Source organism: Mixophyes fleayi, chromosome 5 (assembly GCF_038048845.1).
Source record: "Mixophyes fleayi isolate aMixFle1 chromosome 5, aMixFle1.hap1, whole genome shotgun sequence".
NCBI classification, from domain to species: Eukaryota; Metazoa; Chordata; class Amphibia; order Anura; family Limnodynastidae; genus Mixophyes; species Mixophyes fleayi.
In genome coordinates, this window is record NC_134406.1 from 2,711,757 (window position 1) to 2,724,107 (window position 12,351).

The window sequence follows — 12,351 nt, forward strand, 5'->3', positions numbered from 1 at the left end:
CGCCGGAGCGTCACATATGTTCAAGCACTCCTGACTTTCAGGACATCTACCACCACAGTGTAGTATACAAACAATGCAGTGTGTACACAAACAGTTCAGTCTTGGCCTACACCTTACATTGGGCACAACATTCACCAAAAATTGGTATTGTCCCTACTAGAATCACAACATTTCACACACTGTGCTGCTCTCTCCTACCTGTTCTTCTCACTTTCTCCACCTGTGGCTGCTGGTTTCTTTAGTTGTGGCTTGTCCGGATCCAGAAATGTTGAAGGACCTATTTTGAAAAAAAAATGGCTACATTTAGAAAATTACAGCCAGCCCCGGCGTTAAATCAATAGCACCCACGATTAATAATTAGGCCTTCCTCCAGCCCCAACATTAAAATAATACTATTTACATTTAATAAATAAACCTATTTCACTTCCTGCAAACAGCCCCAGCAATACCTATTTCCCGCAACCATCACTGCCATTAAATAATTCATAGTCACATTTAATAAATAGACCTCATTCTCCCTAAACTCACCCCAAGATTCAATAGCCCCCAAACCACCCCATCTTAAATTAATAGTCCCTACTATTAAATTGCCCCACCATCACCCTACAAACAAAATAGCGCCCATTAATTAGCCGCCACCTACCTCACACACACTACATTGCAACAAGCCCCCTGTGCCATCACACACACAATACTGTGCCCCTTCATCACAACTACACTGTACCCCCTTATGCTCACACTGTGACCTCCATGCTGCTTTTCCCCCTTCTTTTTTACTTTGTGCCTCTCTCCCACTTTTTTTATTCCTCTGTTCCTCTCTCCCACTTTTTTCCTCCTCTGTTCCTCTCTCCCACTTTTTTTTCCTCCTCTGTTCCTCTCTCCCACTTTTTTTTCCTCCTCTGTTCCTCTCTCCCACTTTTTTTCCCTCCTCTGTTCCTCTCTCCCACTTTTTTTCCCTCCTCTGTTCCTCTCTCCCCAATTTTTTTTATTCCTCTGTGGCTCTCTCCTTTTTTTCCTCCTCTGTTCCTCTCTCCCACTTTTTTTTCCTCCTCTGTTCCTCTCTCCCACTTTTTTTCCCTCCTCTGTTCCTCTCTCCCCAATTTTTTTTTATTCCCCTGTGGCTCTCTCCTTCTTTTCCTCCTCTGTTCCTCTCTCCCACTTTTTTTTCCTCCTCTGTTCCTCTCTCCCACTTTTTTTTCCTCCTCTGTTCCTATCTCCCACTTTTTTTCCCTCCTCTGTTCCTCTCTCCCCAATTTTTTTTTATTCCCCTGTGGCTCTCTCCTTTTTTTCCTCCTCTGTTCCTCTCTCCCACTTTTTTTTCCTTCTCTGTTCCTCTCTCCCACTTTTTTTCCCTCCTCTGTTCCTCTCTCCCCAATTTTTTTTTATTCCCCTGTGGCTCTCTCCTTTTTTTCCTCCTCTGTTCCTCTCTCCCACTTTTTTTTCCTCCTCTGTTCCTCTCTCCCACTTTTTTTTCCTCCTCTGTTCCTCTCTCCCACTTTTTTTCCCTCCTCTGTTCCTCTCTCCCTAATTTTTTTTTATTCCCCTGTGGCTCTCTCCTTTTTTTCCTCCTCTGTTCCTCTCTCCCACTTTTTTTTCCTCCTCTGTTCCTCTCTCCCACTTTTTTTCCCTCCTCTGTTCCTCTCTCCCCAATTTTTTTTTATTCCCCTGTGGCTCTCTCCTTTTTTTCCTCCTCTGTTCCTCTCTCCCACTTTTTTTTTTATTACTCTGTGGCTCTCTCCTTTTTTTCCTCCTCTGTTTCTCTGTCCCCTTTCTTTATAGTACTGTCCCTCCCTGTTTTCCTCCCCTTGCCTCTCCGTTTCTTTACTTACCTTTTGTCAACTTCTTTCTTTTCTTTTCTGCTCTTCTGTCTCCTCTTCTGTCCTCTTTCTTCCTGCTGGCTGCGGCGCTCCTCACTGACTGACAGGCGTGACTTGATGACGTCACGCCCAGCAGTCAGTGTGAATGGAGGAGAGGAGGGACACGGCGCCGCGCGATCACGTGAGTATTTTTTATTTTTATTTTTTTTTCTTCCAGCTCCCATGAACCCCAACCCCCCCCCCCCCCCGCGGGAAAAAAAAATAAAAAAAGTTTTAAAAAAAATAGCGCAACAGAGAAAAATAATAAAAAAATAAAAATAAATTTAATTAGCAGCGAGGGCCCGGCCCGGGCCCCCTGGCATGGCCGGGCCCGGGTAAACTGTACCCGCTCCCCCCCCCCTCTCGGCGGCCCTGGGCAGGAGGGGCAGAAGATATCAGTGGGCAGGAGGGGCAGATGATGTCAATGGGGCAGGAGGAGCAGCAGATGGCAGTGGGGCTTGAAAGGGGAAAATGTGACACAGGGGCCTGGGATGGATTCTGGAGGTAACTAGCTATTAATGTATAATAAGAAACACTAAATAAGACAATATATAATATATATATATATATATATATATATATATATATATATATTTATATATATATATATATATATATATATAAGGCCTGATTCATTGAGGAATGTAAAGTAAAAAAAAAGAGTAACTTTGCACCTGGGCAAAACCATGTTGCATTGGAGGGGGAGGTAAACGTAAAATGTGGGGGCAGATTTATAGTTGAGGTAGATCAAGTCTAAATTTCAGTGTAAAAATAAAGCTATGAAGTATCTGTGTGATACTTGAAAAACAGTCAATATTTATCTTATGTACAAAATAATGAACTAATTTGCACCCCTTGTATTGTATCATGGTTTATCCAGGAGAAAATTCGCTATTTTTTTTTGCCTTACTTTTGGTAATGAATGAGGCCCATAGTGTAGAGCCTGGATCACAAACTCCCGGCACACTGATTGCTCTCCAGCTTTATATAGTGTCTGCAGAGGCGTCCTCCCCTGCTGTTGGCTGTGTGTGATTGGACAGGCGTTGTGACGACCCAGCCTGGTCACAGACCACTATTGTAAATAAATGACAGATGTTCCATTAGGGACAGGTGAGAGAAAATCAGTCAATTTAGATATGATGTAGAGGGATCAGCGATTGATGTGCCGACGCCCACGCATGGCCTGAGAGCCAATCAGTGAGGAGAATGCTGAAAAGTCTCATTCATTGCAAAAGAATGCAGCCTGCAGGACTGCTAAGGATAACCTGCGCCATAGCTATGGCAGCAGATGCTCCATCGTCCAAGTGACGTTAGATGAAGGCAGCTCCAGCTCCTTGCAGATCCCAGGGGAGAAATTGCAAGGTGTTGGTTCTCCCTTTTTCTTGAGGATGACCTGGCTGAGTCCTGGGAGGGACCCCTGATTATTATAGAGGACACCATGGAGGAGAATAAATACACATCACGTTCGTTTTGCGTTCCTTGATGAATACGGCCCCTTATGTTTGAAGTAATCCATTAACCTGAACTTTCCTCCATCTCACCCTGTATTCGTTGTTTCCTCTCCTATCACAGAACATTCTCCTTCCAGTACTAGCCAACTCCACTCTCACATATTAAGTCCCTTTACTGTCTCCTCTCCACCTGTCCCCACGACAGGATATAATACTACTTCTCGTAATGCTGGCGGTGGTGTAAATCCAAATCATAATTACATGGATTGTCTTTACCTTTTGCAAGAACGTTTAACTTACTCAACTGTCTGCATATGTTACCTCTAACCTATGTAGACTGTAAGCTCTTTGGGTTCCTCTTTATTATTGTTTTGGGGTGTTTGCTCTTTCTGTTGTTGTTTTATTATAGACAGACAAGAGGTTAGATTTAAAAAGCAAGATCTTGAAAGGAGATAGCCAGAAACTAAAGGGTTAACCTAATGAAACAACAACATAACCCTGAAATGTGCAGAAGGGAGATCCCTGCTGAAATGTCTGAAGATAACATCAATAATTACAGAGAGAACAGACGTCAATGCAATACATTTAATTCTGTATATATCTCTGTGTTACAATGTATCATACTTTTTAATGCACATATAAATCTTATTTTATTTATACTCCTCAACGACGTCCTCGGGTTTGACGTCAGGTGCTTCAATGTGCTTGAAAACTTGGAATTCACAGATGGTGAGATGTTCGTTACGGTCAGGAACACGCACTGTAACATATCGACCAACCATTCCATTGCAGCAAATCACGTTGGTCAAATCTGAGACATCGGTGATGGTGTCACACCTGTTATATAGAGAAACAGAGAGACGTCAGTGATAAGGGAGGAAGGTTTCATCATCTGTCAGTGTTTCTGTAGCGTCAAACACTGAGTGTGAGCTGCTATGACAAACGTATGATAGTTTGTGCTGTAACTGATAATAATATCACTATATGAACCAGTCTTCCCTGCACACATTCCCCACAGTGTGCCCGATTCATTAAGGAAAGTAAAGCAAGTAAAAGGAGTAACTTTGCCCCTTGGCAAAACCATGTTGCATTGGAGGGGGAGATAAATATAAAATGTGATGGCAGATTTATAGTTGGGGTAGGGCATGTCCTAGAATAACTTTAAAGTACAGTACAAACGTTAAATTATCAAGTATTTTGTGATACATGAAAAACAGACAGTATTTACCTATAAGCAAAATAATAAACTAATTTGCATCCCTTTCATTGTAACATGGTTTTGTCCAGGATCAAAGTTACTCCTTTATTGCCTTACTTTCCTTAATGTCTGCGACCCATTGTTTCTATTGGTTAAATGTTGCACCTAAATGCAATGTTAGTAGAATTGCTCATTTGCCTTTACTGCTCTGCCGAAGTGATAGATGTTTCTTTTATCCCGGTGCACATTTTGGGCCTCATATAGACTGAAAGAAAACATAAAAATATGGCTGCAGAATTGCATCCTAACATATTTGGAGTTGCACGTATCATAAGATAAGTCTGAGGATAGATAGATGCTTTAGGTGTATCTTGATTAGCAGTGATGGTATAATAAAATATAATGGTGAAATGTGTAAAATTGGAGCGTGTTAGAGGCGGGACTTGCTGGAGTGGGACCTTTGCGTTACCGGAGGTTGGGTCTCAGCCCATTGAAGGACATGATGACTTGTGGTAGAATCAGGGTCGGAAAAGGGCACCACTAGGTCCCATAGCTAAATTTGGGTAGGGGTCCAGTATGGTTCCACCCTCATCTCCCGTGCCCCCCTTCTGAGCGTGAATGGTCCTGTAAGAAAAAAGTGGCTTCAGGCAGTCCTACATCCAAAACATCTTTGAACATCCAACTGCCTAGGATTTCAGGGGCTGAATGGGGATGGGAACGGGCATATGCCCATAGTCAGTGTACATTAAGGACGTGCAAAGCTCGATCGCAAACAGCAGCGTCTGATTCAAGTTTTGGGTATCTCTCAGATACGTGATTTTCAGTCGAATCACTTGCACCAGCTACAGGTCTAGTCTAAGTGCCCATTACTAGTGATGACTGCTGTGTATACATGCTAGAACATGTGTTTGTAATCAGGAGTAATTGTAAAAGTTGTTTTATATACAGTACACATTGAGAACATCTCGATAAAAGTATTTTATGGGGGAAAAAGTTTGGTTTTTTCAATGTCTTTCTTAATGATTATATTATTAACAGGTGACAATAATTGAATACTATTTTTTCTATTTGTTCTGCAGGGACTTTATATTACACATATGTATTGTACAAATCCTGCTGTGTATTCACTGTTTATATGCACTAAATTCTAAGCTTCCGTGGTCCATTTACAAGTAGGAGAATTGCTCTGGCGAAAAGTAGGATTTCTTACGGCCACTTATCACGGTGATAGAAAAACACTTATTGCCAAAATTTTGCAAGAAATATGTTGCCAGACAGCTGAGCGATACTGGCCTGTAGGGGTAAGGGTTAACTGACGGCTTTGCCGGCGCAGATGTGCGCAGGCGGGAGCCAGCTACACTAATGTGTGGAAATTTTTTAAAAAAAACCCAAGTTGAAAATATAAATTAGAGTTTATAAAAGTGTAAAGAATACTAGGAAAGCCTTTGTCAGGAAATGTTGGTGAAACTCCCCGCCGGTGGGGCTTATCAATGTAACCATTTCATGTATAAGATGAAGCAGAAAAAATATGCTATTGCCGTTATAATTCTTTCCACCCTTTGATAGATGAAGCCCCATTGGTGCGGAAGTAAATGATTCCGCCCTAGTTAAGGGCACATATGTTACATATACAATATCCGTTGATTAATCCCCTGAAAATGTTAGACGGGTTCTCTGCTTGGCTGGGTCTGGCCTGGGAACACATTAATCCCACAAATAACAGCATGAAACTTACACTGGGTTGTCTCTATTTGGAGAGTCACCGACAAGAATTTCAGCGCCCAAGAGGCGCTGCTGGCAGCAGTCCCCTCTGTTTGTTATAACAATTGCACCAACAGGAATGCTCTCTTTCATGTCCATGTTGTACCATGGGGCAAAGTCATTACCGGTGTGTGAGCAAGAATGCTGACTGTACTTGTTGTCGTCATTTCCATCGATGGCGAGCCCTGCAACCGCCTTAAAATCATCTCCCCCGTACGTGGAACTTTGAGTGACTTCTGAATATTTGGCATAATTCCGCACTGCAGAGACAAAGTACAAAGTGTATTCTGTGGGTGATTTCTATATATTTATGTCTGGATGCTTGTTAGACTTATAAGGACAATGTGGGGTATTTACCTTACCTCCCAACAGTCCCGAATCACAGACCTTGCCAGGTCCATATATATGGATGTTTGGGGTGGATTAGGGCGAGGTTTGGGTGGATCATGGGGAGGGGGGGAAGGGGGTGGCAGGGGGCTTATTTTGTCCTGATTCTACATGCATGAATTTTAGGAAATATGATTTACTGACAAAGTTCAGACGTACTATTATGCAGTATCCGGTCAGACATTTGTTTTCATTGTATTACTTCAAACACATTGCTAGTAAACAGCCTCAAGAAATTATAGGAGCCTAATTATCATTACACCTGGATCGTGGTGATAAGTCTGATGTTTATTTTTTTTTAAGCTCATGAAAAAATGTTTACAAATATTTAAAAACCTTTTTATATTATAGGCATTTTTAAAATGATTTTAATCTCTTCTCCCCTTTCTGAGATAACAGAACCGGAATTGGGGCACAACAAGTAAAAGATTACTAACAAATACAGGAGGAAATCTTCCCACTTACTACAGGGCTATTGACGGTGGAAACAATGTGATCTTTTCACGTATTGGTCCATGCGGCATCTATCAAAAACATGAGTACTCCCAACATCCGTATTTCCCACAGTCAAAATATAGAGTCAATGTTGTCTAACAGGGTTAGATGCCAGTGATAATAACAAACTACTCTAAATACTTTATTTTGTAAAAATGAGTAAACACGTTGGGCCGGATTCATCAAGGCATCTATCTGACGATTTTGTGCGCATCGAACGCAAAATCACTCAGCTCATGCCTAAAACCAGACTATACGCCAGTGAGTGCAGCCCTGACCGCCGCATTTTCGTAAGCAAAGGACACTTACTACAGTCTACGATTTCTGTGAGGAAATGGGGCGGGGAAGGAGCGTTCGCCCGTAGCCAATTTACACTAAGGTCATGTCACACTCAAACGCACGCAGCCACGTCTGAATCAGGCTCTGTTAGTTTTTCTGCCGTATCTCTCGCTCCAAATACAGGGTTAGTCTGAGCAGGGCCGGATTTACCGCTAGGCAACCTAGGCAACTATTTAGGGCCCAGCGGTCCCCAGAGAGCCCTTCCAGGGCCGACGGGGAGCGGACTAGGCAAGGCGGAGTGGCGCTCCCCTCCGCCTGCCATCCCTCTCTATCCGCCGGCATAAATAAAATTGCGGCCAGCCGGAAACAGATTAAAAAAACAAAAACAAACAGTCACGTGATCGGCGGCTCCCGGCAGTCTCTCCTCCTCTCTGCTCCCACTGAGACGTTCAGTGGTAGCAGAGAGGAGGAGAGACTGCCGGGAGCTGCCGCGCGATAGTGAGAGCAGAGAGGAGGAGAGACTGCCGGGAGCCACCGCGCGATCACGTAACTGTTTGTTTTTTTTAATCTGTTTCCGGCCACAGGACTAACTGAGGAGCAGAGAGAAGCAGCGCGGCGGAGAAGAAAGAAGACAGGAAGACAAGAAGACCAGAAAAGAGGAATACAGAAGAGAAAAAGCCGATAAAAAGGTAAGTAAGACAACGGAGGCACAGAGGAGGCGGTGTAGGGGCACAGAGAAGGTGGTGATGGTGAAGGGGCACAGAGGTGGTGATGGGGCACAGAGGTGGTGATGGTGAAGGGGCACAGAGGTGGTGATGGTGAAGGGGCACAGAGGTGGTGATGGTGAAGGGGCACAGAGGTGGTGATGGGGCACAGAGGTGGTGATGATGAAGGGGCACAGAGGTGGTGATGGGGCACAGAGGTGGTGATGGTGAAGGGGCACATGTGATAATGTGAAGGGGCAAAAGTGACAATGAAGGGGCACAGTGTGATGATAGAAGGACAAAAGTGACAAGAGCACATACTTGGATTTATGCGTATTATTTTTGCAAACAACTTAATAAGTATTTCTGCCCTGACTTAAATACTTATTAAGTTGTTTTGACCCAACTACTTAAAAATCGGGACTGCTCGGTAATTATTTAGGGGTGCCTTTTTCTGCAGGAGGGTGGCCTGGCTCTTTTCACATGTTAGGTATGCCCCCCCGATGATGCAGCCATGCCCCCAATGGTATGGCCACACCTCCTTTGTTGGGTATATGGTATGCTACAAAAATATAGTGCTATGAATTGTTCCAGCGAGGGGGTTCCCCAAAACAGTATCCTGCCCCATGGGTTCTAAATTCGGCTCTGAGTCTGAGTCCTGATCAGTAGTGATGATGGCTGTGAATGTTATAACATGTGTTTGCAACTGTAAAAATGTATTTTACTTTTAGTAGATATTAAGAATATCATAATAAATGTATTTCATGGAGGGGGGAATATAAAATAATATAATTTTTTTGCTTTTAACTATTTTGTTATTAATGCTTATAGTATTAACAGATAATATTAATTCTATATTTTTTTGTGTGTTGTATATTCCACATAGGTGTTGGACGTATTCTGCAGGGTCTTGTGTAGTACAGCACAGCAGACCTAATGACTAAGAACAGAAACTGAACAGAACAACTAATGACTCCAAAATGTGGTGTTTGCTCATTTTTCTTGAGCATTTTTCACTAAATTTGAACCCAGAAGGACTTTCAGTCTTATACTAACATGGGGAATTATATCTTGTTTGTTTATGAAGCGCGTTAGTATGTGGGTGCTGCTTTCCTATCTAGTATGCGATTATGTATATTGGAGCGGATGCAAAGTTATGTCATTAAATGGGAGTAAAATACTCAAGAAAATAGAAAATCCTGGAAAATAGCGCATTGCTCCATACGCAGAGCCGCAGGCAGCTCGAGATGTGGATACGCGTCTGGTTCACGACAAGTCATCATCATCAGCGCATCATTTGCCATCTGCACTATAACATTTATTCTAAAATGTTAAAAAAACAAACAAGCATAATACTGTTTTAATATTACAATGTCATGTGAAGAATCACTGCATTACCACTGGTTGTGTGAAAATCAGGGAAAATCTGAGAAAATTTGCGTGGGGACCCCCCAATTTTCACGCAACCAGCAGTAGGCTGGCAGCACTAGGGTTAATAGTGGTCGGGCGGGGACCCCACGCTTTTTAAAAAAAAACAAAAAAACATTTATCTATCTTTAAACTTTTGACAGCTGCCGGACCCCTGGCTGTGTAGACAGTCAGTGTAACAGTGATTACACATCTCACAAACAGGACACACAGGGAGAGTTAGCTAAACACAGCAGAGATTGACATCGCAGCAAATCGCCAGAGATGACAGCGATTTTGAAATTCAGAGTAAAAATCGCAGTTTAATACATCTGGCGACTTGGGCACTAAAATCCCAGGTTGTCACCCGCGATTTGCTGTGATTTTAAATCGCTGAAAAAAAATCTGACCTTGATACATTTACCCCCTGGTCATTGTTTGAAACCAGTCACCTTAGCACATCTACAAATACATTTTGAAGCTTTAAGATTTGACTGAGCGCATCAGGGATCCAGGGATACGACCGTTAATTAAAATGAAGGATTGTAATGGCTATAGGGTAAAAGTAGGACTGCAATATTGGGTCTGGGGGGATTTTCACAATTGAAACAGATTGGCGGTTGCTTACTCTGGATCAATTTTAAATATAAGTGCAGGATCGCAGGAGATCCAAAATAGGTTGAACTTGATGGACTGGTGTCTTTTTTCAACCTCATCAACTATGTTACTATGTTATGTAGGGATCAAAAGTTGAATTTCAATGAACAATACACATTTATCATTGCAGAGTGGATGAAAGGCACATATCACCTTTAAATTATGTGAGTTACCAAATAAAGAAACAAATTGTTTATGTTTAAAGCTCTGCACTATATTGTAATTTGGGGGGGAGATTTTTCTGCGCTGAATTTTCTATGAATAAATGTTCACTGTACTTGACCAACACTCGTACTCCCCTTTCCCTCCCAGTGTAAGTGCCAGAATCGCACAAGTCTGCATAGGTATATTTGCGTGCGCACTCTGTGTGCGCAGAGAGATTTCACACAGTTTCACACGCTACACAAACTGGCGCACGTCAACTCTGGATCACCACTGTTGTGTTTTAATAGTAGTAAACACTGGTATTTTCAGCCAGAAATCTCCATTCAATGTATGCAGGAAATACCTTACACATAAATTAATGTAAATAATAGGGATAGATGTAAAATTGTAACATCAGTCCCAAGAACCTGAACTGCCCTGAAGTACAAAGGCATAAATAAAGCTAACCAAACAGTATTTCAGGTAAAAGAAAAAGGTGCAAGTAATGAAGTGTGAGGTCTATGAGATGGTAGACTAGGCTTTCATGTGACGTTATTACTTTTGCTGGTATACACAATAAAATGGAAATTATCATTGTAAATGTACACCAAACAGCACAAACTCTGCATAGAAATGATTACTGTGTCGTACTTATGTCCCTTTAATGCTGACAAACCAACTAATGGACTGTTGGGTAGAATTGCAAACCTAGAAATATAAGTGGTCCGAACTTACCTCCAACTGGTGAAACACAGAGTTGCGCCCAACCAACTGACGCCAATACAGCAAAGAGACAAAGCTGGACAGTCATCATCCTGGTAGGAAAATGAGACACCACGAGGTCCTGAAATAAAGAATGGACATAACGTATACAATGCTCGTGTAGGAGGGTGGTACAGTATCTGTCAGTAGAACAGATGGAGGATCCGGGTTTAATTGGAAATAGATAATACCTGATATGGCTCAGTAACTCCATGTAACACGTCCGTAGCCGGGGCTATATAATAGTGTAAATACCCAGAAATACCAGAATTACACATATTGAGTCATTAAGGAGAGCAAAGCAAAAAAAAAAGGAGTAAGTTTGCTCCTGGACAAACCATGTTACAATACAAGGGGTGCAAATTAGTTTATTATTTTGCACATAAGATAAATACTGGCTGTTTTGTCACGTATTACACACATACTTGAAAGCTTTATTTTTACACTGAAATGTAAAGTTGATCTAGGACATGTCCTACCCCAACTATAAATCTGTCCCCACATTTTAAATTTACCTCCGCCTCCAATGCAACATGGTTTTGCCCAGATGCAAAGTTACACCTTTTCTATGCTTTGCTCTCCTTAATGACTCGGACCCATACTGTGCCATCTCTCAGTCTAACAGCTCGGTGGTGAACAATCATTTAAAGTAACTCCAACAAGATTCAACATGAAATGTTATCCTCGTCCCCAGCCAGCAACCTGCTTGATACCGTCCCTCGGCCCTGTGCCACCTTCTCTTCATCTCCTAAATAAAGATGAAACCTCTATGCTCCTCTTCTCCCTCTGCAACCTGTCCACTTGACCCTATCCCCTTACAAGTCAGTTGATTGCTGTCCCCCGAGCTCATCCCAGCCTTAAGTAACATCTGTAATCTCTCTCTCTCCACTGCTATGTTTCCATTATTATTCAAGCACGCTGTGATTATTCCTATTCTGAACATTCTGACTCGCAGATTACTGTCCAATTGTTTAACTCCCGTGCCCTCCCAAGCTTCTGGAGAGACTTGTCCATTGGACAGTAATCTGTCCAATTGTTTAACTCCTCACACACCTCCCTCTCTCACCCAGCCTGCTGAACCGTCTTCATTCATGGCACTCCCCAGAATCTGCACTAAAGTGGTCATTGAATCACTGCTAAATCTATAGGCCGTTACTCACTTCTATTCTCTGCTCTGCTGCATTAAACACTGTTGACCACACTCTTCTTATACAGACGCTACACTCCCTCTGTCTTCAAGACACTGTCCT

General features: G+C 42.4%; 1 protein-coding gene across 1 annotated transcript; it reads right to left on the bottom strand.

Moving 5' to 3' along the window:
- Positions 1-3,878: 3,878 nt before the first annotated feature.
- On the bottom strand, positions 3,879-12,194 carry LOC142157960 (fucolectin-1-like). Its single transcript, XM_075211462.1, has 4 exons — positions 12,168-12,194; positions 11,075-11,183; positions 6,241-6,526; positions 3,879-4,144 (listed from the first exon to the last, which is right to left on the bottom strand). Exons 1-4 carry the CDS (start codon positions 12,192-12,194, stop codon positions 3,958-3,960), a joined length of 609 nt encoding a protein of 202 aa, XP_075067563.1. The 3' UTR covers positions 3,879-3,957.
- Positions 12,195-12,351: the final 157 nt, after the last annotated feature.

Coding starts and splice junctions, on each gene's coding strand:
- LOC142157960 (XM_075211462.1), bottom strand. CDS start 12,194: ATGAATGAAGACGGTTCAGCAGGCTGG. Junction 6,527..11,074: donor CTGTGTTTCACCAGTTGGAG/GTAAGTTCGGAC, acceptor TTGTCTCTGCAG/TGCGGAATTATGCCAAATAT. Junction 4,145..6,240: donor CCAAATAGAGACAACCCAGT/GTAAGTTTCATG, acceptor TCTATATAACAG/GTGTGACACCATCACCGATG.